The sequence below is a fragment of the Phocoena phocoena genome, chromosome 6, assembly GCF_963924675.1.
Source record: "Phocoena phocoena chromosome 6, mPhoPho1.1, whole genome shotgun sequence".
NCBI classification, from domain to species: domain Eukaryota; kingdom Metazoa; phylum Chordata; class Mammalia; order Artiodactyla; family Phocoenidae; genus Phocoena; species Phocoena phocoena.
In genome coordinates, this window is record NC_089224.1 from 72,666,760 (window position 1) to 72,692,027 (window position 25,268).

Genomic DNA, 25,268 nt, shown 5'->3' on the forward strand with positions numbered 1-25,268 from the left:
GAAGTGGAATTGCTGGATTATTCTATTTTTAATTTTTTGAGGAACTGTACTGCTGTTTTCCATAGCAGTTGCACCATTTTCTATTCCCATCAGCAATTCACAGGGGTTCCAAATTCTCTTACCTCTTCACCAACACTTGTTATTTTCTCCCTTTCAAAAAAATAATAGCCATCCTAACAGGTGTGAAGTAGTATTTAATTATAGTTTTGAATTGCATTTTCTAATGATTAGTGATGTTGAGCATATTTTCATGTTCTTATTGGCAATTTATATATTTCTTTAGAGAAATGTCTGTTCAGGTCCTTTGCCCACCTTTTAATTAGGTTGTTTGTGTTGTTGAAGTTGGAGGTTTGGTTTTTTAAAAATATTTTCCTGGATATTAACTTCTTACCAGATAAAATGATTTGCAAATATTTTCTTTCTTCTTGTGGATTGTCTTATTTATCACTCTTTTGATAGTGTCCTTGGATGCACAAAATCTATGAATTGTGATTAAGTTTAATTTATCTTTGTTGCCTGTGCTTTTGTTGTCATATCTAAGAAATTATCACCAAATCCAGTGTTTTTCCTGTATATTTTTTTCCAAAGAGTTTATATTTTTAGTGCTTAGGAAACCTTTTTGAGTTAATTTTTGGATGTGGTGTAAGGTAAGGATCCAGCTTTATTCTTTTGCATGTGGATGTGTAGTTTTTTTCAGCACCATTTGTTAAAAAAATTGGCCTTTCCCTATTGAATAGTCTTGACACCCTTGTTGAAAATCATTTGACCATATATGTGACGGTTTATTTCTGGGCTTTCTGTTCTGTTCCCTTGGTCTCTGTGTCTGTCTTCATGCCAGTACTACACTGTTTTGATTCCTGTAGCTTTGTAGTAACTTTTGAAATCAGGAAGCATGAGTCATCCAACATTAATCTTTTTCTATATTGATTGGGTGATTTGGGGTCCTTTGAGATTCCTTTTGAACTTTAAGATGGATATTTCTATTTTTAACAACAGGTATCATTGACATTTTGATATGGATTGCATTGAATCTGCAAATGTTTTCAGTAGTGACATCTTAACATCAGGTCTCCCAATACATGAATACAAGATGTCTTTCCATTTACCTGTGTCTTTTTAAATTTCTTTCAGCATTATTTTGTAGTTTTCAGTGTATGTCTTTTTCTTCCTTGGTTAAGTTTATCCTTTTTGATACTATTATAAATGGAATTGTTTTCTTAATTTCTTTGTTGGTTAATAGAAACTCAATTGATTTTTCCAAGTTGATTTTGTATCCTGAAACTTTGATGAATTTGTTTATTAGTTCTAACATTTTTTGTGTGTGTGGAATTGTTACAGTTTTCTACATATACGACCACTTCATGTTAGAACAGAGGCAGTTTTACTTCATCCTTTCCAATTTGGATACCTTTTTTTTTTCTCTTTGTTGCCTAATTACTCTGGCTAGAATTTCCAGTATTATGTTGAATACAAGTAATTTAAGTGGGCATCCTTTATTTTGATCATAGAGTAAAAGCTTCTAGTCTTTTGCATTGAGTGTGCTATGTGTGGTTTCTTCATATATGACCTTTATCATTTTGAGGTAGTTTCCTTCTATTTCTAGTTTTTGAGTGTTTTTATTATGGAAACGTGTTGCATTTTCCAAATGCTTTTTCTTCATCAGTTGAGATGATCATATGTTATTTTATCCCTTCATTTTGTTAATGTGGTGTATTACATTGATTTGTTTTCATATGTTGAACCATTCTTCCGTTCCAGGGTTAAATCCTGGGTGATGGGTGATGGTGTATAATCTTTTTAATGTGCTGTTGAATTTTGTTTGCTAGTGTTTTTTTTGGAGATTTTTGCATCAGTGTTTGTAAGGGATATTGGTCTGTAGTTTTCTTTTCTTGTATTATCTTTGTCTGGTTTTGGTATCAGAGTAATGCTGTCCTTAAAATGAGTTAGGAAGTATTCCTTTCTTTTTAGTTTCCAGGAAGAGTTTGAGAAAAATTTGTGTTAATTCTTTAAATGTTTGGTAGAATTCACTCGTGAAATGTTGTGAGATTTTTGATTACTGATTCACTCTCCATATTAGTTATAGGTCTATATAGGTCTATCTAGATTTTCTGTTCCTTCAAAATTCAGTGTTGATAGATGTGTGTTTCTAGGAATTTGTCCATTTTATTTAGGTTATCCAATTTTTTGGCATAAAATCCTTCCTATTTCTGTAGGATTGATAGTGATATCCACACTATCATTTCTGATTTTAGTTGAGTCTTTTCTGTCTTTATCTCCATCTACCTAAAGGTTCTTTAGTTTTGTTCATCTTTTTGAAGAACAAACTGTTTTGTTGATTTTTTTTCAATTATTTTTCAATTCTCTATTTTCTCTCTCTCTGCTCTAATCTGTATTTCCTTACTTCTGCTAACTTTTGGTTTGGTTTGCTCCTTTTTAGTTCTTTAAGGCATGAAGTTAGGTTGCTGATTTGAGATCTTTCTTTTTCAATATAAGTGTTTATAGCTATAAATTTCCCTCAGCACGGTTTTTGCTGTATGCTATAAATTTTGGTATGTTGTGTTTTCATTTTCACTTGTCTCAAGATATTTTTTTATTTCCGTGGCGATTTCTTCTTTGACTCATTAACAGTAAATGTGTTGATTTCTACATATTTGTAATTTTACATTTTTCATTCTGCTGTTGATTTCCAGTTTCATTCCATTGTGATTAGAAAGGATGCTTTTTATTCAATCTTTAAAAAATTTTTGACTCTTGCTTTATGACCTAAAATTTGGTCTATCCTGGAGAATATTCTATGTGCATGTATGAAAAAATGTGTATTCTGCTGTTGATGGAGGAGTGTTTTGTTTATGTTTGTTGACAGTGTTGTTCTAGTCCTCTATTTCCTTATTGATCTTTTTTCTGGTTGTTCTATCAGTTATTGAAAGTGGAGTATTGAAGTCTAATGTTATTGTAGAGCTATTTCTTCCCTCAACTCTGTCAATATTTCATATATTTTTGAGCTCTGATGTTTGGTGCATATATGTTTCTAATTGTTATATCTTCTTGATGAAGTGACTTTTTATTAAATAATGTCTTTTGTCTCTTGTAACAGGTTTTGACCTACAGTCTGGTTTGACTGATACTATAGCCATTCCTGCTTTCTTTTGGATATTATTTGCATAGAATATCTTTCACTTTCAAACTATTTGTGTCCTTAGATCTAAAGTCAGTCTCTTGTAGACATATAGTTTGATCTTTTTTTTTTAATTCATTCTGTCAATTTATATCTTTGTGAAGTTTAAACCATTATGTTTAAAATAAATACTGATGGGGAACAAATTAATTTTGTCATTTTGTTATTTACTTTCTGTATGTCTTACAGCTTTTTGTCCCTTTTTTCCTCTGTTATGGCCTTCGTTTGTGTTTAGTTGATTTTTTGTTCTGACGTGTTTTGTTGCCCTTCTCTTTTCCACATATGCACGTTCTATAGATATTTTCTTTTTAGTTATCATGGAGATTACCTATAACATTGTAAAGTTGACAATTTTTAAAAAACCGACACCAACTTAACTTTAATTGCATACAAAAACTCTACTATTTACTGCTCCACCCCCTCCATTTTATGTCATTGATGTCACAAGTTATATCTTTATTATATATTGTACCCATTAGCACAGATTTATATTTTCTAAGTCCTGTAGAAAATAAAAGGTGAAGTTAAAATAAAAAATCATAATACTTGATTTTATATTTATCATGTGTTTGCTTTTACCAAGATCTTTATATTTTATTGTTAGCTGACTGATGCTTTGAGCCCAGTATCCTAAATATAGAAGTCTGTTAAATTAGACTGGACTAGTTAGCTGATTTAGTCCTAAATAGTTTAAGACCATAGCTAGCCCTTTCACCTTTTCTTTCCACCAGTAATTTTTCTCACCCTTGCAAGCATTCAAACCTCAGCCACAGATCTATTTTAAAATTTAAAGAAAGACACATCTAGCAACTACCAAACAATCTAAGTGAAATTGTTACTAGAGAGGCAAGAAGAGAATGCTCATATAGCAGTGCTCAAGGTTTTGTGGCTCAAGTATGGAGGGAAGGGATAGTAGGAAGTAGTGATAGCCTGGCCTTTTTCCCATATGCTATGTTGCAGACCCGGTTCATACTACTTACTGTTGTCACCATGTGAAAGGAAGAGACCTAAGAGAAACTTACACGCCTTCTTTTTTTTTTTTTTTTTTTTCTTTCAAATGACAGGACTCAATTCTCCAGAAAACATTGTGCAGTTTACTCTCATTCTCTTAGACTTCCTTACTCAGGAATATCAAACTGGGACTCTGAGTGTCTTAAAGCAGAGGAATGCCAGGAATTTGGTTTGAGAAAGAGAAGAGGAAAGAAAACCATTCTATACATTTCGCTGTTGTTTACAATCAAGCGTTAGGTATAGGTTAATTTTAGGCACGCTTAGGTTCTTTGGCTTCCTTCCCAAATGTCCTCCTGCCTATTTACTATTGTCTGATATTTAAAGTTTGTCAGTATGTGAGAAAGGACAAAGATGTATGTAATTTCCTGTTGCAAACATGTTTGCGAATAGATATTTTTTCAGCATTTTATACTTAAATATGCTAGAATCTAGGATGTTACAGGGTACCAAAAAAAAGTGATATTACTCTGAGAGAAGAAATGGCTAACTTCCCTTGCTTTAGATTGCTCTGTTAGTCTATGATTAGGGAGAATTTACGTCCAGTAATGTAGGGAATATGCATAGCCTAGCAGGAATTAAAACAGTTGGTTAAAATGTCTATATATAGACAGATAATGGAATGCAAGAGTATGAGAGATTAATCCAGTGTAACACTCAGCAAACTGTTTCTTTAAAGGGCCAGATATTAAATGTTTTAGGCTTGAAGTTGTATTGTCTGTCACAACTACTCAACTCTGCTATATTAACATGAAAGCAGTTATAAACAGTACATAGTAACTGGGCATAGCTGTATTCCAGTTAATACTTTATTTACAAAAATAAGCAGCAGGCTGGATTAATCCATGGCCATATTTTGCCAAACTCTGGTTCAGTGCGTTACACCCAGACACAGCGAATAAAGGCGGAAGACACCAGGAAAGCCTTCTGTACTAGTATTCTTATGATACTAAAATGGCTATAAGTTAGGACCAGAAAATTGTGCCGAAAACAATCACAAGCAGAAACTATAATGATTTAGAAAGATGAAATCTGAGAAGCATTTGATTTCAGTTTTGTAAGTTGTGAGCAATATAAAGTGGATATGACATTATATAAAGTCCTGGAACTCTACAAGTATCAGGCAACTTCCTTTGAAGTTTGAGCTTAAAAAGTTTAAGGCAGATAAAAGGAAATCCTCTGTTATTTGCTAGGTATTATTTTGGCACCTGTCATCCTCAGGTTGTTAAGCTGGCATATTTAAAGAAATTGAAAAGTTTAGGTACATTAATGAGACAGATCTATACTATGTACCTGTTAAATTAGGATGTATGGGATTAGTTACAAATACTTAGGTTACTGGAGGTAAAAGAAAGCTTATAATTTTCTCAAGTAATTCAGGTATATTTTTAGCAGTCATTGTGTGTGATTGAAAACGTAAGTTAAAATGCAGGGATAAAAATGGTGAACGAAAACTTATTCTCTCTTTGATGTCAGTCTCTTTTAAAATTATTATTACTTTTTAAAGACTTTCTTCATATTGCAGCAGTTCTAGTGTCACAAAAAAGTTGATAGGAAGCTACAGAGATTGCCCGTACACCCCCCGCATCCACCCATGCATAGCCTTCCCATTAACAACATCCCCCACCTAGTGGTACATTTGTTAGAATTGATAAACCGACATTTACACATCATAATTACCCAAAGTCTATAGTTTACATTATGGTTCACTCTTGGTGTTGTACCTTGAATGGGTTTGGACAAATGCATAATATGTAGCCATCATTGTGGTTTCATATAGAGTTTATCACATAGAGTATTCTTACTGCCCTAGAAATCTTCTATTCATCCCTCCCCTGTCACACTCAAGCCCTAGCAAGCCCTGATCTTTTTGTTGTGTCCATAGTTTTCCCTTTTTCAGAATGTCATATAGTGGGAATTATAGAAGAGAAAGCCTTTTCACATTGACATCTTTCACTTAGTAATATGCATTTAAGGTTCCTCCCTGTCATTTCATGACTTGAGAGCTCATTTTTTTTTAAGCTGAATAATATTCCATGATCTGATGTATCACAGTTTATCCATTACCTACTGCAGGACATCTTGGTTGCTTCCAAGTTTTGGTGATAAAATTGGAATATAAAATTTTTGTGGATAAACTTGATTCATATAAAATTAGGAGTAAAGCTGTTATAAACATGCATGTGCAGGTTTTTGTGGGGACATAACTTTAAATTCCTTTGGGTAAATATCAAGGAGCACAATTGCTGGGTCATATGGTGAGAGTATCTTTAGTTTTCTAAGAAACTTCCAGACTGTCTTCCAAAGGGGCTATACCCTTTTGCATTTCAGTCAGCAGTAATTGTGAGTTCCTGTTGCTCTACATCCTTGCCATTATTTGGTGGTGTCAGTATTCCTGATTTTGGTTATTATAGTAGGTGTGTAGTACTATCTCATTATTCTTATTTTGATTTGTATTTCTCTGATTATACATAATGTGGAACATCTTTGCTTATTTGCTATCTATGTATCTTATTTGATGAGGTGTCTGTTAAGATCTTTGGTCCATTTTTCAACCAGATTTTCTTCTTATTATTGAGCTTTAAGTATTCTTTGAGAGCTCTACCCACCACCAGTACCTACCATCAGGAGACTTGCACAAGCCTCTTAGATAGCCTCATCCACCAGAGAGCAGACAGCAGAAGCAAGAAGAACTACAATCCTGCAGCCTGTGGAACAAAAACCACATTCACAGGATAGACAAAATGAAAAGTCAGAGGGCTATGTACCAGATGGAGGAACAAGATAAAACCCAGGAAAATAACTAAATGAAATGGAAATAGGCAACCTTCCAGAAAAAGAATTCAGAATAATGATAGTGAAGATGATCCAAGACCTCGGAAAAAGAACGGAAGCAAAGGTCGAGAAGATGCAAGAAATGTTTAACAAAGACCTAGAAGAATTAAAGAACACTTAGAAGAATTAAAGAACAAACAAACAGAGATGAACAATACAATACCTGAAATGAAAAATGCACTAGAAGGAATCAATAGCAGAATAACTGAGGCAGAAGAATGGATAAGTGACCTGGAAGACAGAATGGTGGAATTCACTGCTGTGGAACAGAATAAAGAAAAAAGAATGAAAAGAAATGAAGACAGCCTACAACCTAAGAGACCTCTGGGACAACATTAAATGCAACAATTCGCATTATAGGGGTCCCAGAAGGAGAAGAAAGAAAGGACCTGAGAAAATATGAGAAGAGATTATAGTCCAAAATTTCCCTAACATGGGAAAGGAAATAGCCACCCAAGTCCAGGAAGTGCAGAGAGTCCCAGGCAGGATAAACCCAAGGAGAAAAATGCCGAGACACATAGTAATCAAATTGACAAAAATTAAAGACAAAGAAAAATTATTGAAAGCAGCAAGGGAAAAATGAAAAATAACATCCAAGGGAACTCCCATAAGGTTAACAGCTGATTTCTCAGCAGAAACTCTACAAGCCAGAAGGGAGTGGCATGATATACTTAAAGTGATGAAAGGGAAGGCCTACAACCAAGATTACTCTACCCGGCAAGGATCTCATTCAGATTCCAGGGAGAAATCAAAAGCTTTACAGACAAACAAAAGCTAAGAGAATTCAGCACCACCGAACCAGCTCTACAACAAATGCTAAAGAAACTTCTCTAAGTGGGTAACGCAAGAGAAGAAAAGGACTTACAATAACAAACCCATAACAATTAAGAAAATGGTAATAGGAACATACATAACGATAATTACCTTAAGCGTGAATGGATTTAATGCTCCAAACAAAAGACACAGGTTTGCTGAAGGGATACAAAAACAAGACCCATATATATGCTGTGTACAAGAGACCCAGTTCAGACCTAGAGACACATAAAGACTGAAAGGGGATGGGAAAAGATATTCCATGCAAATGGAAATCAAAAGAAAGCTGGAGTAGCAATACAAATATTGGATAAGATAGACTTTAAAGAATGTTACAAGAGACAAGGAAGGACACTACATAATGATGAAGGGATCAATCCAAGAAGGAGATATAATAGTTATCAATATATATACACACAACACAGGAGCATCTCAATATATGAGGCAACTGCTAACAGCTATAAAAGAGGAAATAGACAGTAGCACAATAATAGTGGGGGACTTTAACACCTCAGTTACACCAATGGACAGATCATCCAAACAGAAAATTAATAAGGAAACACAAACTTTAAAAGACACAATAGACCAGATGGATTTAATTGATATTTATAGGACATTCCATCCAAAACCAGAAGATTACACTTTCTTCTCAAGTGTGCATGGAACATTCTCCAGGTTAGATCATATCTTGGGTCACAAATCAGCCTCAGTAAATTTAAGAAAATTGAAATCAAATCAGTTATCTTTTCTGACCACAACACTCTGAGATTAGAAATAATTACAGGGAAAAAAACATAAAAAACACAAACACATGGAGGCTAAAGAATATGTTACTAAATAACCAAGAGATCACTGAAGAAACCAAAGAGGAAGTCAGAAAATACCTAGAGTCAAATTACAATGAAAACATGATGATCCAAAACCTATGGGATGCAGCAAAAGGAGTTCTAACAGGGAAGTTTATAGCAATACAAGCCTACCTCAAGAAACAAGCAAAATCTCAAACAATCAAACCTTACACCTAAAGGAACTAGAGAAAGAAGAACAAACAAAACCCAAAGTTAGCAGAAGTAAAGAAATCATAAGGATCAGAGCAGAAATAAATGAAATAGAAACAAAACAATTAGCAAAGATCAATAAAACTAAAAGCTGGTTCTTTGAGAAGATAAACATAGTTGATAAACTTTTAGCCAGACTCATCAAGACAAAGAAGGAGAGGACTCAAATCAATAAAATTAGAAATGAAAAAGGAGAAGTTACAACAGACACCGCAGAAATCCAAACCTTCCTAAGAGACTACTAAAAGCAACTCAGTGCCAATAAAATGGACAACCTGGAAGAGATGGACAAATTCTTAGAAAGGTATAACCTTCCAAGACTGAACCAGGAAGAAACAGAAAATATGAACAGACCAATCACAAGTAATGAAATTGAAACTGTGATTAAAAATCTTCCAACAAACAAAAGCCCAGGACCAGATGGCTTCACAGGTGAATTCTATCAACCATTTAGAGAAGAGCTAACACCCATCCTTCTCAAAGGCTTCCAAAAAATTGCAGAGGAAGGAACACTCCCAAACTCATTCTATTCTGAGGCCACCATCACCCTGATACCAAAAAGCAGACAAGATCCTAGAAAAAAAGAGAATTACAGACCAATATCACTGATGAATATAGATGCAGAAATCCTCAACAAAATACTAGCAAACAGAATCCAACAACACATTAAAAGGATCATACACCATCATCAAGTAGGATTTATCCCAGAGATGCAAGGATTCTTCATCATACGCAAATTAATCAATGTGATACACCATATTAACAAACGGAAGAATAAAAACCATATGATCATCTCAGTAGATGAAGAGAAAGCTTTTGACAAAATTCAACACCCATTCCTGATAAAAACTCTTCAGAAAGTGGGCATAGAAGGAACCTACCTCAACATAATAAAGGCCATATATGAGAAACCCACAGCAAACCTCATTCTCAATGGTGAAAAACTGAAAACATTTACTCTGAGATCAGGAGCAAGACAAGGATGTCCACTCTCGCCACTATTATTCAACATAGTTTTGGAAGTCCTAGCCATGGCAATCAGAGAAGAAAAAGAAATAAAAGGAATACAAATTAGAAAAGAAGAAGTAAAACTATCACTGTTTGCAGATAACATGATACTATACATAGAGAATCCTAAAGATGCCACCAGAAAACTACTAGAGCTAGTCAATTAATTTGGTAAAGTTGCAGGATACAAAATTAATGCACAAAAATCTCTTACATTCCTATACACTCATGATGAAAAATCTGAAAGAGAAATTAAGGAAACACTCCCATTTACCATTGCAACAAAAAGAATAAAATACCTAGGAATAAACCTACCTAGGGAGAAAAAGGACCTGTATGCAGAAAACTATAAGACACTGATGAAAGAAATTAAACGTGATTCATACAGTTGGAGAGATATACAATGTTCTTGGATTGGAAGACTCAATATTGTGAAAATGACTATACTACCCAAAGCAATCTCCAGATTCAATGCAATCCCTATCAAATTAACACTGGCATTTTTTACAGAACTAGAACAAAAAATATTAAAATTTGTAATGGAGACACAAAAGACCCCGAATAGCTAAAGCAGTCTTGAGGGAAAAAAACGGAGCTGGAGGAATCAGACTCCCTGACTCCAGACTATACTACAAAGCTACAGTAATTAAGACACTATGGTACTGGCACTAAAACAGAAGTGTAGATCAATGGAACAGGATAGAAAGCCCAGAGATAAACCTACGCGCCTATGGCCACCTAATCTATGACAAGGGAGGCAAGGATATACAGTGGAGAGAAGACAGTCTCTTCAATAAGTGGTGCTGGGAAAACTGGACAGGTACATGTAAAAAATGAAATTAGAGCACTCCCTAACACCATACACAAAAATAAACTCAAAATGGATTAGAGAGCTAAATGTAAGACTGGGCACTGTAAAACTCTTCGAGGAAAAATTAGGAAGAACACTCTTTGACATAAATCACAGCAAGATCTGTTTTGATCCACCTCCTAGAGTAATGGAAATAAAAACAAAAATAAACAAGTGGGACCTAATGAAACTTAAAAGCTTTTGCACAGCAAAGGAAACCAGAAAGAAGATGAAAAGACAACTCTCAGAATGGGAGAAAGTATTTGCAAATGAGTCTTCAGACAAAGGATTAATCTCCAAAATATATAAACAGCTCATGCAGCTCAATATTAAAAAACAAACAACCCAATCCAAAAATGGGCAGAAGACCTAAATAGACATTTCTCCAAGGAAGACATACAGATGGCCAAGAAGCACGTGAAAAGTTGCTCAGCATCACTGATCATTAGAGAAATGAAAATCAAAACTACAATGAGGTATCACCTCACACCAGTTAGGATGGCCATCATCAGAAAATCTACAAACAACAAATGCTGGACACGGTGTGGAGAAAAGGGAACCCTCTTGCACTATTGGTGGGAATGTAAATTGATACAGCCACTGTGGAGGACAGTATGGAGGTTCCTTATAGACCTAAAAGTCAAATTATCATATGACCCAGCAATCCCACTACTAGGCATATACCCAGAGAAAACCATAATTCAGAAAGATACATGCACCCCAATGTTCATTGCAGCACTATTTACAATAGCCAGGTCATGGAAGCAACCTAAATGCCCATCGACAGATGAATGGATAAAGAAGGTGTGGTACATATATACGATGGAATATTACTCAGCCATTAAAAGGAACGAAATTGGGTCATTTGTAGAGACGTGGATGGATCTAGAGACTGTCATACAGAGTGAAGTAAGTCAGAAAGAGAAAAACAAATATCGTATATTAACGTATATATGTGGAACCTAGAAAAATGGTACAGGTGAACCGTTTTGCAGGGCAGAAGTAGAGACACAGATGTAGAACGTATGGACACCAAAGGGGGAAAGTGGCAGGGGGTGGGGGTGGGGGTGGGTTCAATTGGGAGATTGGGATTGACATGTATACACTGATGTGTATAAAATGGGTAACTAATAAGAACCTGCTATATAAGAAAATAAACTAAAAAAATTTTTTTTGAACTTTTTGGATAATAGTCCTTTATGAGTTCTATCTTTTGCAAATATTTTCTCCCACTCTGTGGCTTGTCTTCTAAATCTCTTGGCATTGTCTTTTGTAGAGCAGAAGTTTTTAATTTTTTTGGCCCCGGCATGTGGGATCTTAGTTCCCCGAACAGGGATCAAACCTGTGCCCTCTGCAGTGGAAGTGTGGTGTCTTAACCACTGGACTGTCAGGGAAGTCCCAGAAGTTTATCATTTTAATCAAATCCAGCTTATCAATTATTTTTTTCATAAATTGTGCCTTTGTGTTGTATCTAAAAAGGTCATCTAAGTTTTCTTTGATTTATCTTTTTGGAGTGTTATAGTATTGCATTTTAAGTTTAGGTCTGTGATCCACTTTGTATTAGCTTTTGTGAAGGGTGTAAAGCCTGTCTGAATTAATTTTTGCATGTGGGTATTCATTTATTCCAGCACCATTTGTTGAAGAGAATGTCTTTCCTCCATTATTTTGCCTTTGCTCCTTTGTCAGCGATTCAATAGACTATATTTATGGAGGTCTGTATCTGCACTCTCTATTCTGTTCCATTGTTCTCTTCCATTGATCTGTTTGTCTATTCTTTTGCCAATAGCACAGCGTCTTGCTTACTGTAGCTTTACAGTAAGTCTTGAGTCAGGGAATATCAACCCTCCAACCTTGCTCTTCTTCAGTATTATGTTGGCTATTCTGGGTCTTCTGCCCCTCCATTTAAACTTTAGAATCAGTTTGTCAATATCCATTAAATAACTTGATGGGATTTTGATTGTGATTGCATGGACTCTATATAGATCAGTTTGGGATGTGCTGACATCTTGACAGATTGAATCTTCCTACCCTTAAATGTGGACTATTTCTTCATTTATTTAGTTCTTAATATATTATCAGAGTTTTACAGTTTTCCTCATACAGATCTTGTATTTATTTTGTTAGATTTATACCTAAGTATTACTTTCTTGGGGTGCTAATGTAAATGGTATTGTATTTTTAATTTTAGATTATACTTGTCCATTGTTGGTATATAAGAAAGTAATTCACTATTACATATTAATCTCATATCCTACAACTTTGCTGTATTGGCTTATTAGTTTCAGGAATTTTTTTCTAGATAATTTACATAGATGATCGTGTCGTCTGTGAACAAAGACAGTTTTATGTCTTCTTTACCAATCTGTATGCTTTTTGTTTTCTTTTCTTGGCTTACTGCATTTAAGGGCTTCCAGTGTGATGTTGAAATGGAGTGGTGAGAGGGATATCTTTGTTTTGCACCTAATCTTAGTGGGAAAACTGAGTTTCTCACTATTAAGTATGATGTTAGTTGTAAGTTTTTCAAAGATATTCGTCATCAAGTTGAGGTAGTTCTTCTTTGTTCTAGTTTACTGTGAGTTCTTATGGTGAATGGGTATTGGATTTTGTTATATGCATCTACTTATATGATTTTCATTTTTCATTCAGATCTGATTTTTAAACCTGGTTTTAAATATATAATCTCTTGGACAAGTTATTTGTACCTGCCAACCTTAGTTTCCTGATAGGAACCATGTACATATGTACACATTTCTTTCTTATAAGAAACAGCGAGCAGAAATAGGTTATCTCCCTCCTATTAGGTTGTGAGAATTATTTATGATAATGCATATCAAGTGTTTTCCTTAATGCCTGTCTGAAGTAAACACTTCATAAATAGTGATTGTCAGTTAGCATTGGCAAAATAGCAGAGAGATAGTAAACATAATAATAATAGAAAATAAGCCTTTGAAAAATAATGACGTTAGTTCAGCTGATGAGATTGATTAATAAGGTAAAATGATGGGAATTTGACTGTAGATTGTGAGATAATTTGTCCCATGGACTGTGTAGATAATATTTAGTACTTAAAATCACATTTTATTATTCTTAGATAATTTAAGATGAACAGTCATCTTTTTATAATGATTTCTGTCTTTTTGATACAGATTCAAGATTTTTGGAAACTTACCACTGGTTTCTTTACGAATCTCAGATAAAAAACTGCAAGGGATATTGGAATTGATTGAAAGCATCCCAAAACCCCCACCTGCAACTGAAGTAAATGTCCCTGTCAAACCACTTCAGGTAATGTATTTTCAAAATTAATGAAAGCACGAGTTAAAAAAGAAAATTCCACAAACAGTATATGTAACAGCCGCAGAAATTTTGGGTAAAACAATTCAATTCATTGTGTATAGACTTTTAAAATTACATATTAAAAGACAGAATGATGAAATAGTAAAAGGTGCAAATAGTAAACAAAAGAATGAAATAATAAGTCTACCTTTCTTCACTTTTCCAGTCCCTCTTCTCAGTGGTTAACTACTGCTTCTCTAGTTTTTTGAAAATGTTTATAGCATATACTAATACACACACATAGAAACATGCACATCTCTGTGTGTATACGTATGATTATAACAGTTCTGATTAACTGATTATAACAGTTCTGCAATTTATATTTAGCCTTGAAATTGTAAAAGCACTTCTTTAAATCTACATTTTACAAATTGACTTTCTAATTCAGGCTGGATTTTTTTCCAGTTAATTCACATTGAGGGGTGTGTATGTGTGTGTGTGTGTGTGTGTGTGTGTGTGTGTGTGTGTGTGTGTGTTGTCAGAATTGTCTTAGAACGTATAATAAAAGTCTGTGTCCTAACTGACAGTGAATTAACTTTTCTTCCAGATTCAAAGATCCACTTCTTTGGGAACATCACAGATTTCACAGAAAAAGTTTTCTCCTTTGGAAATTCCATGTGTTGAAGATGGTAAAATGAAACTACTTTAGGAAATTTTCCTTGTTATAAATATATTATGAAAAAAATTCATTTTGAGACCACATAAAAACTTTCAGGCAATAGCAGATATTTGCATATTATCCACAGAATTTCACTAAAATTCCTTTAAAACAGTGTTATTTGGATGTTCCTTAAAGTTGCTTTTGCAGTGGGATTTTTTTTGGTATATAAAAGTTGAACCCCATAATCACAGGGACCACTAGCAAATTAATCATCTTTATCCTTTGTGATCTAAGAGACCCCATGAAACTTTGTGTCTAATTTATAATGTGTTACTTAGCTTTTGGAGATCTTCATTATAGTAATTTTTTTTTACACTTCCTTTTTTGTTATTAAAGGAAAAAAAAAATCAAACCTTAATACCTTCATTAACATATGAAAACTGGTAAATACTTTGTTATGAAATACATGCTTTTTTGACTGCATTAGAAAGAAAAATACATGTATTTTTCTATTTTTAAAACTTTAAAAATTGTAAATGTTAAATAACAGAAATTGCCATGTTGATCCTCAGTTTTCTAGAGAATGTTTTCCTTTCTTTGTAGTGACCAGGGTGGGTGGGGAGGGGGAGGAAATGTTTGTGAGATCATCTACCCTAAAATTCAATTTTATGTTCTTAGGGATATACTTAGATGATTTTAGTTTCCTTTAAACCTTCTTTTAATGGTTTTACTAGATTTTGGGTCCATTTAAATAGCATGTTGTAGAAATTTACTATCATATATATATTCCTATATAGTCATGCATATGTGAAGTAGTGCTTGATCTTAGTTTCTCCATTCAAACTTTAGGGCCTGCCTTCTACTTTTAATATTGCAGTGCTTGTAACTAAGTCCTGTTTACCTGTTTCCAGGTAGAGTGAGCATATTAGTGTGTTCCTTTGAGTATTCATCATGTATGTAATAATTGGCATTTGCATTTACTATGAAATTTTCTTTAGCAGTTTTTAGTATCGTGATTTTAAAGATGATGTTCATTAAGCTAAAGATTGTATTTTCCATACATTTTGTTGTTAAGAATGTTATTTTTTCACATGTAATCTTTATATTCTTTTCTATTTATTTTTGACCTTACATTCAATTTTTTGAAATAGTGTTTTAGTGTTCATATTTATTTCAGAAAAATTATTAGAATGTTATTATTAAATCAGTCATTTTGATTATTGACTTAAATGTTCTATGGTATTTAGATTCAGATGAGGAGTTTTTTGATGCCCCATGTAGTCCCTTGGAAGAGCCTCTTCAACCTCCATCTAGAATTAAAAGTCCTCAACAAGAAAAGCTTCAAAAGCCAGATTGTTCAAAAAATATGACTGAATATAAAATAAGATTTGAAGTGCCAGAGGTATGCATTGTATGTACTATGGTAAAATTAATATGGCTTATTTAAATTGTCAGTCATTTCTACTATTCACAGCTCATTTATATAGTCTCATTACTAATGGACAGTGTTGTTTTCATCCTATTTAAACTCAATCCAGATGTTACTTTGTGGTTCTTCCTCCCCTTTCTTTGAAGATTAATTTCCTTAATAATTAAAGGTTTGGCCACCCTCACCTTTTGAGAGGGACCACATTCTGCCTGTGGAATGTGTATCTCTCTAAATAAATCCGCTTTCACTTAAAAAAAAGATTTAAGAGTTTAGATGTATTATTGTTATTCAGTATATATTTATTGAAAATAATTTGTACAATGTGTGTATTGTATATGTGTGTGTATAAAATCTCTCCTAAATTTAAATATGTGTCATTTATACTACACGTATACCTCACATATCCATATATAGCCACCATCAGTATAAACAATTTTTTTGTTTTAGGTAGTCGTAGTTTCTTTTTTCTTTCTTTTTCAGGTTTTGATTCAATTCTGTCACCTTGTTGGAGATTGTGAACTACCTGTGGTAGAAATTAATGTCTTGGGATTGGGCACAGTCATTGAGCTTAGAACATTTGATTTGAAAGCAAATGCCTTTTTGAAAGAGGTCTGCTTAAAATGCCCAGAATATTTTGGTAAGAATCTCTGTTTTAAAAAACTAAATTAATTAATTTTACTGTTTGATTACCTTCTGGAGATAAATTCTCTAGGTGCTTAGTCAGTACATATGATAAAATATTATCAAAGAAATGTGTTAATCTTCAACTTTCATATTATACTTTGGAATCTAAGGTGTAGACTAGAGAGAAAATGAAGACAATTTTTCTCATTAAGGAAAATGGTTTAATTTTAAGTCTACTTAACTGAATACTAAAATACTGAATAAGTTTCCTATTGATAGTGTAACAATTTACCACAAATTTATTAAAGTTCTGTATATCAGATGTCTGACACAAGTCTCAATGTGAAAAAATCAAGCTGTCAATAGGACTTCTTTTTTGGAGGCTGTAGGGGAATATCTATTTTCTTGCTCACTCAGGTGTTGTCAGAATTTAGTTTTATATGGTTTAAGTCTGTTTTCTTGCTGCCTATAAGGTGAGGATTGGCCTTAGCTCCTACAGGCCTCTCTAGGTCCTTGCACTAATTTGTTTTTATATCCCAGAACCATTATGGGGTGTTAGATCCTTCTCATGCTGTAATCTCTCTAACCTTTTCTTCTACCTTTTTCTTCCACTCTAAAAAACAAAGGTAATTAGATTTGGTGCATTTGGACAATTGAGGATAATTTCCCCTTAATCTTAACCTTAATCGTCTCTGTAATGTTACATTTACCATATGAAATAACATATTCTCAGGTTTAGGGGGATTAGAGCATGGACATCCTTGTGGGAGGGGTGTGAAAATATTCTACCTACCACAAACAATTTATATCCCAAATCCTAACATATAAATTATATGATATCTTAGAAAATGTTTCTATTTGCTTTGGCAGGCTGTTAGAAGAGTTTTATGTTTTTTTTTTCCTCCTTTACATTTTGAGGTTTTTCCTTGAAACATAATTCTGAATGGTTCATGAATTCCATCAGAATATTAAGAAAAACTACTCACTTCCAATTGGGATGCTTTTTATTTCTTTTTCTTGCCTAATTGCATTGGCTAGGACTTCCAATACTATGTTGAACAAAAATGGCAAAGTCAGCATCCTTCTCTTCTTCTTGATCTTAGAGGAAAAGCTTTCAGCTTTTCACTGTTTGAGTAGTATATTAACTGTGGGCTTGTCATAGATGGCCTTTATTATGTTGAGATACATTTCCTCTATTCCCACTTTGTAGAAAGCTTTTATATTAAATGGATGTTGAATTTTGTCAAATGCTTTTTCTGCATCTATTGAGATGATCATATGATTTTTATCCTTCATTTTGTTAACATGGTGTATCATGTTGATTGATTTGTGGATGTTGAATTGCAATATCCTTGGAACAAATTCCACTAGATCTTGGTGTTTGAGCCTTTTAGTATAGTATTGAATTTGGTTTGGTAATATTTTGTTGAGGATTTTTGCATCTATATTCATCAGGAATATTGGCCCGATGAATATTCTTTTCTTGTGGCGTCCTTGTCTGGTTTTGGTATCAGGGTAATGCTGGCCTCGTAAAATAAGTTTGCAAATGTTTCCTCGTCTTCTATTTTTTTGGGAAGAGTTTCAGAAGGATTGGTATTAATTCTTTTTAAATATTTGATAGAATTCACCAGTGAAGTCATCTATTCTTGGATTTTTTTTTGTTGGGAGGTTTTGATTTGATCTCCTTAGGACTTATTGCTCTATTCAGACTTCTTATGTGTTCATGATTCTGTCTTGGAAGGTTGTATGTTTCTAGAAATGTATCCATTTCTTCTAGGTTGTCCAATTTGTTAACATATAAAAATATCCATGCTAGTCTCTTATGATCCTTTAAATTTCTGTGGTATCATGTGTCACATCTCCTTTTTCATAACTGATAATATTTATTTGAGCCCTCTCTCTTTTTCATGGTGAATCTAGCTAAAGGTTTGTCAATTTTGTCTTTTCAAAGAATGAGCTCTTCAGGTTTTTTTTGTTTTTTTTTTTAATTTATTTTTGACTGTGTAGGGTCTTCGTTTCTGTGTGAGGGCTTTCTCTAGTTGTGGCAAGTGGGGGCCACTCCTCATCGTGGTGCGTGGGCCTCTCACTATTGCGGCCTCTCTTGTTGCGGAGCACAGGCTCCAGACGCGCAGGCTCAGTAATTGTGGCTCATGGGGCCAGCTGCTCCGCGGCATGTGGGATCTTCCCAGACCAGGGCTTGAACCCATGTCCCCTGCATTGGCAGGCAGATTCTCAACCACTGCGCCACCAGGGAAGCCCCAGCTCTTTAGTTTAATTGATATTTTCTGCTGTCTTTTGGTTTCTATTTCATTTATTTCTCCTCTCTTCTTTGTTATTTTTTACTTCTACTAACTTTGGGTTTTGTTCTTTTTTTTGCCTAATTTCTTGATGTGTAAACAGTAAGGTTGTTTATTTGAGGTTTTTCTTAAAGTAGGCATCCATGCTTTTCTCTTTTAGAACTGCTTTTGCTGCATCCCATAAATTTTGGTATGTTGTATTTCTTTTTTTTTTTTTGGCTGCGTTGGGTGTTCGTTGCTGTGTGCGGGCTTTGTCCAGCTGTGGCGAGTGGGGGCTACGCTTCCTTGTGTTGTGCAGGCTTCTCACTGCGGTGGCCTCTCCCACCACGGGGCATGGGCTCTAGGCATGTGGGCTTCAGCAGTTGTGGCTCGTGGGCCCAGTAGTCGTGGCTCATGGGCTCTAGAGCACAGGCTCAGTAGCTGTGGCACACGGGCCTAGCTGCTCTGCGGCATGTGGGATCCCCCCGGACCAGGGCACAAACCCACGTCCCCTGCATTGGCAGATGAATTCCCAACCACTGAGCCACCAGGGAAGCCCCCTGGTATGTTGTATTTCTATTTCCATTTGTCTCAAGGTAGTTTTTAATTTCTCTTTTGATTTATTAATTGACCCAATAGTAAAACTGTCACTATTGCAGAAGACACGATATTATATGTACAAAAACTCCAAAGACTCCACCAAAAAAACTGTTGGAACTAATCAACAAATTCATTAAAGTTGCAGGATACAAAGTCAACATACTTTTTTATACACTAATAACAAACTATCAGGAAAGAGAAATTAAGAAGACAACACCATTTACAATTGACTCAAAAAGGACAAAGTACCTAGGAATAAATTTAACTGAGGAGGTAAAGGACCTATCCACTGAAAGCTATAAGACATTGATGAAAGAAATTGAAAAAAACACAAATAAACAGAAAGGTATTCTGTGCCTCATGGGTTGGAATAATTAATGCTGTTAAAATGTATATCCTACCTAAGGCAGTCTACAGATTCCATGCAGTCTCTATGAAAATACCAATGACATTTTTCACAGAACTGGAACAAGAAACTCTGACATTTGTGTGGAACCATGGGAGACCCGAATAGCCAAAACAATCTTGAGAAAGAAGAACAAAGCTGGAGACATCATGAGCCCTGATTTCTAACTATATTACAAAGCAATAGTAATCAAAACAGTATGGTACTGGCATAAAAACAGACACATCAATTAGTGGAACATGATAGAGAGCCCAGAAATAAGCCCACATATCTGTGATCAATTAATTTATGACAAAGGGGCCAAGAATATACGTTGAGGAAAGGGTAACTTTTCTATAAATGATGCTGGTAAAACTGGACAGCCACATGCAAAAGAATGAAAATGGACTACTATCTTACACCATAAATAAAAATTAACCCATAATGGATTAAAGATGTGGACGTAAGACCTAAAACCATAAAACTCCTAGAAGAATACATAAGCAGTAAGCTTCTTGACATTGGTCTTGGTGATGATTTTTTTGGTTCTGATTCCCAAAAGGGAACAAAAGCAAAAATAAACAAATGCAACTACACCAAACTAAAAAGCTTCTGTGCAGCACAGGAAACCATCAACTAAATGAAAAGCCAGTCTATGAAATAGTGTTATGTAATTGCAATTCGTATATCTGATATAAGGTGTTAATATCTAAAAAAACTCATACAACTCAATAGGGAAAAAAACAAACAAACAAAAATGGACAGAGGATCTGAATAGGCATTTTTTCCAAACAAGGCATACAACTAGCCAACAGGTTCATGAAAAGATGCTCAACTCACTAATCATCAGGGTAATGCAAATCAAAACCATGAGATATAACCTCATACCTGTTAGAATGGCTATTATCAAAAAAACAAGCAATAAAAAGTGTTGGTGAGGATGTGGGAAAAGGGAACCCTTGTGCTTTGTTGATGAGAATGTAAATTGGTGCAGACACTATGGAAAATAGTATTAAAGTTCCTCAAAAAGTTAAAAATAGAATTACCATCTGATCTGGCAATTCCACTTCTGAGTATTTATTTGAAGGAAGCAAAAACACTCACTTGATAAGATATGTGCACCCTCATGTTCATTGCAGCATTACTGACAATAGCCAAGGTATGGAAGCAACCTATGAGTCCATTAATGGGTGAATGGATAAAGATGTGCTGTCTGTTGGGTTGGCCAAAAAAATTCATTCGGGTTTTTCCGTAAGAGCTTATGGAAAAACCCAAACGAAGTTTTTGGCCAGCCCAATAGATACCATCGAATGCTACTCAGCCATTAAAAGGAATGAAATCTTGCCATTTGTGACAACATGAATGGACCTTGAAGGCATTATGCTAAGTGAAATAAGTCAGAGAAAGATAAATATGGTATGATCTTGCTTATATGTGGAATCTAAAAAAAAAAACAACCAAGGTAGTACAGAGAACAGATTGGTCGTTGCCATAGGTGGGGGGGTGGGGCTGCAGAAAATGGGTGAAGGGGGTCGAGAGGCACAAACTTCCAGTTATAAAGTAAGTCATAGAGATGGAAAGTACAGCATGGTGACTGTAGTTAATAATACTGTTTTGCATATTTGAAAGTTGCTGAAAGAGCAAATCTTAAAAGTACTCATCACAAGAAGAAGAATTTCTAAGTAAGTGTGAGGACAGATGTTAACTAAACTTATTGTGGTGATCATTTCACAATGTGTATTAATATGGAGTCATGTTGTACACCCAGAACTAATAAAATGTTTTATGTCATTTATACCTCAATTAAAGGAAAAGACAAACTATTCATTAGTTTAATTTCATTATATTCCTTTTTAGCATAAGAACATTATTATGTGTAGAGATGACACTAAAACTATTTTAATAGACTTTATTTTTAGAGCAGTTTTTCATTCAGTGCACAGTTGAGCAGATGATAGAGATTTAACATATATCCCCTGCACCTACACAGGCATAGCCTCTCACCTTATAAATATTCTCCACCAGAGTGATACATTTGTTGCAGCTGATGAACCTACATTGACACACTACACCCAAATTCTATAGTTTACTTGGTTCAGCTTGGTGTTGTGCATTCTAAGGGATTTGAACAAATGTATAATGACATGTATCCAATATTACAGTATCGTACACAGTAGTTTCACTGCCCTAAAAGCCCTCTGTGATCCATCTGTTCATCCTTTCCTGTCATCCCTCAATCCCTGGCAACCACTCATCTTTTTACTTTGTCCATAGTTTCGCCTTCTCCAGAATGTCATATAGTTGGAATTATATAGTATCTAGCTTTTCCAGACTGGCTTCTTTCAGTTACTAATATGTATTTAAGTTATCTCTATGTCTTTTCATGACTTGATAATTCATTTCTTCTTAGCACTTAATACACTGTGTGATGTACCAGAGGATGTGTTGGTTGCTTCCAAGTTTTGCCAGTTCTGAGTAAAGGTGCAGTAAACATCCATATGCCGGTTTTTGTGTGGACATAAGTTTTCAGTTTCTTTGGATAAATACCAAGGAGCACAACTGTTGAGTCTAATATAAGTGTATGTTTAGTTTTATAAGAAGCTCTCGAACATTCTCCAAAGTGGCTGTACCTTTTAGCATCCTCATCAGTAATGAAGAGAGTTCCTGTTGCTCCACATCCTCACTAGTGTTTGGTGTCAATGGCCTGGATTTTGAGCATCCTAATAAGGTGTGTAGTGTATCTTACTGTTGTTTTAATTTCATTTCCTTGATGATAACGTAGAACATCTTTTCATATGTTTATTTGCCATCTGTATATCTTCTCTGGTGAGGTCTCTGTTAAATTCTTTGGCCTATTTTTTAAATTGTATTGTTTGTTTCCTTGTTGAATTTAAAGAATTCTTTGTATATTTTGGATAACAGTCCTTTATCATATGTGTCTTTTGCAAATATTTTCTTCTAGTCTGTGGCTTGTCTTTTCATTCTCTTATAGTCTTTTGCAGAGAAGAATTTTTATTTCTAATGAAGTCCAGTTTATTGATTCTTCCTTTTCTTGATCATGCCTTTGGTGTTGGATCCTAAAAAGTCATTGCTGGGCTTCTCTGGTGGTGCAGTGGTTGAGAGTCTGCCTGCTGATGCAGGGGACACGGGTTTGTGCCCCGGTCCGGGAAGATCCCACATGCCGCGGAGCAGCTGGGCCCATGAGCCATGGCTGCTGAGCCTGCGCGTCCGGAGCCTGTGCTCCGCAATGGGAGAGGCCACAACAGTGGGAGGCCCGTGTACCGCAAAAAAAAAAAAGAAGTCATTGCCAATCCAAGAATGTCTAGATATTCTCCCATATTCTTGAAATTTTATAGTTTTGTATTATATATGGAGATGCATCATCCATTTTGAGTTGATTTTTGTGAAGGGTGGTTTTTTGTGTGTGGATATCCATTTAGTCCATCAACATTTGTCAAAAAGACTGTCTTTCTCCATTGTGTTGCTTTTGCTGTTTAGTCCAAGATCAATTGAGTATATTTAAGGAAGTGTATTTCTGGACTCTCAGTTGTGTTCTATTGATCTATTTTGTCTGTTCTTTTGCCAGTACCACAGTGCCTTGATTACTGTAACTTTATAGCAAGTTCTAAAATCAGGTAGTGTCAGTCCTTCAACTTCGTTCTTCTTTAATATAGATCTTCCTCAACTTTCGATGGTATTATGTCACAACAAACCATTGTAAGTTGAAAATATTCTAAGCTGAAATGCATTTAATTCCCCTGATTTACTGAACATCATAGCTTAGCCCAGCATACTTTAAACATCCTCAGAACACTTATTTAGCCTACAGTTGAGCAATGTCATCTAACACAAAGCCTGTTTTATCATGAAGTGATGAATATCTCATATAATTTATTGAATACTGTACTGAAAGTGAAAATCAGTACGGTTGTAAGGGTACAGTAGTTGTAAGTTTATCAGTTTTTTTTTCTTTGTTTTGTTTTTTGGTTTTTTTCACAAAAGTTTATTCTTAAATGTACAATAGGTTCCAAGACAACACTTCATTCTAGCTGTAAGTGGCAACAGATGTTATGGCAGGGAATCCAGATGTTTAATCCAGATGTTTAAACAGGAATGGAACTAAGGATCATCATTGCCTCAGGCACAAGGAACAGCTTACTTTTTGCCAGATTTCTAAATTCCACCTGTGGCCAGGGGGCTTTTCCCCGTGGCCTTCGCTTTTAGCTCCTCGAGTTTCTTTTGCTCCTCCTTCTGTTTCTGCTTGAATGCCATATCTTCCTTGTCCATCTCCTTGGCCTGCTTCTTGGGCTGCTTCAGGGGCTTCTTCTCGCCACCTACACGGCCTGACATGGCGCCTGCCGCCCCTTCCCCAGACCCTGCCACCAGATGTGGATATAAGTTTTTTTACCATCATGATACAAACCATCTTAAGTTGGGGACCGTCTGTATTGTCTTGGGTATTCTGGGTCTTTTGCCTCTCCTTATGAAATTTAGAATCAATTTGTCAGTATACATGAATTGGTTCCTGGAATTTTGATTGGTATTGCATTGAATCTATAGATCAGGTTGGGTATAACTGACATCTTGGAACTGTTGAGTCTTCCTATTCTTGAACATGGATCATTTCTCCATATATTTGGATTCTTGAACTCTAAACACTAATTAGAGTTTTGTAGTTTTCCTCATAGAGGTCTTGTGCATATTTTATTAGATTTTTTTCCCTAAGAATTACATTATCGGGGTGCTAATGTAAATGAAAATTGTGTTTTTTTTTTTTTGCGATACGCGGGCCTCTCACTGTTGTGGCCTCTCCCGTTGCGGAGCACAGGCTCCGGACGCACAGGCTCAGCGGCCATGGCTCACGGGCCCAGCCACTCCGTGGCATGTGGGATCTTCCCGGACCGGGGCACGAACCCGTGTCCCCTGCATCGGCAGGCGGACTCTCAACCACTGCGCCACCAGGGAAGCCCCCGAAAATTGTGTTTTTAATTTCAAATTCCACTTTGTCCTTTTTTGGTATATAGGAAAGCCGTTGACTTGTCTCCTGCAACCTTACTATAATGACATACTAGTTTGAGTTTTTTTTTATTGTTGATTATTTTAGATTTTGTGCATATATGATCATGTAATCTGTGAACAGTTTTATGTCTTCCATCCCAGTCTGCATCCTAGTCTGTATACCTTTTATTTCTTTTCTTATTGTATTTGGTAAGACCTACATTACAATGTGAAAATGGGTGGTAAGAGGGGAAGGACATCCTTACCGTGTT

At 35.1% G+C, this 25,268-nt stretch overlaps 2 protein-coding genes across 5 annotated transcripts in view; one reads left to right on the forward strand and one right to left on the reverse strand.

Annotated features, from left to right (window-relative positions):
- The window catches only part of VPS13A (vacuolar protein sorting 13 homolog A), a 231,975-nt gene that overhangs the window by 72,417 nt on the left and 134,290 nt on the right, over positions 1-25,268 (forward strand). For all 4 annotated transcript variants that reach the window (XM_065879497.1, XM_065879498.1, XM_065879499.1 and 1 more), the window contains exons 23-26: positions 13,894-14,032; positions 14,631-14,712; positions 15,932-16,086; positions 16,594-16,750. In XM_065879497.1, coding sequence (XP_065735569.1) covers positions 13,894-14,032; positions 14,631-14,712; positions 15,932-16,086; positions 16,594-16,750 — 533 coding nt within the window. The remainder of the gene's footprint in view (positions 1-13,893; positions 14,033-14,630; positions 14,713-15,931; positions 16,087-16,593; positions 16,751-25,268) is intronic.
- LOC136124974 (translation machinery-associated protein 7-like) lies at positions 24,172-24,348 on the reverse strand. The gene has a single exon (XM_065879829.1). The coding sequence runs from the start codon at positions 24,346-24,348 to the stop codon at positions 24,172-24,174; it is 177 nt and encodes a 58-aa protein (XP_065735901.1).

Excerpts from the sequence above, each read along its gene's own strand:
- LOC136124974 (XM_065879829.1), bottom strand. The coding sequence starts at position 24,348 with ATGTCAGGCCGTGTAGGTGGCGAGAAGAAGCCCCTGAAGCAGCCCAAG.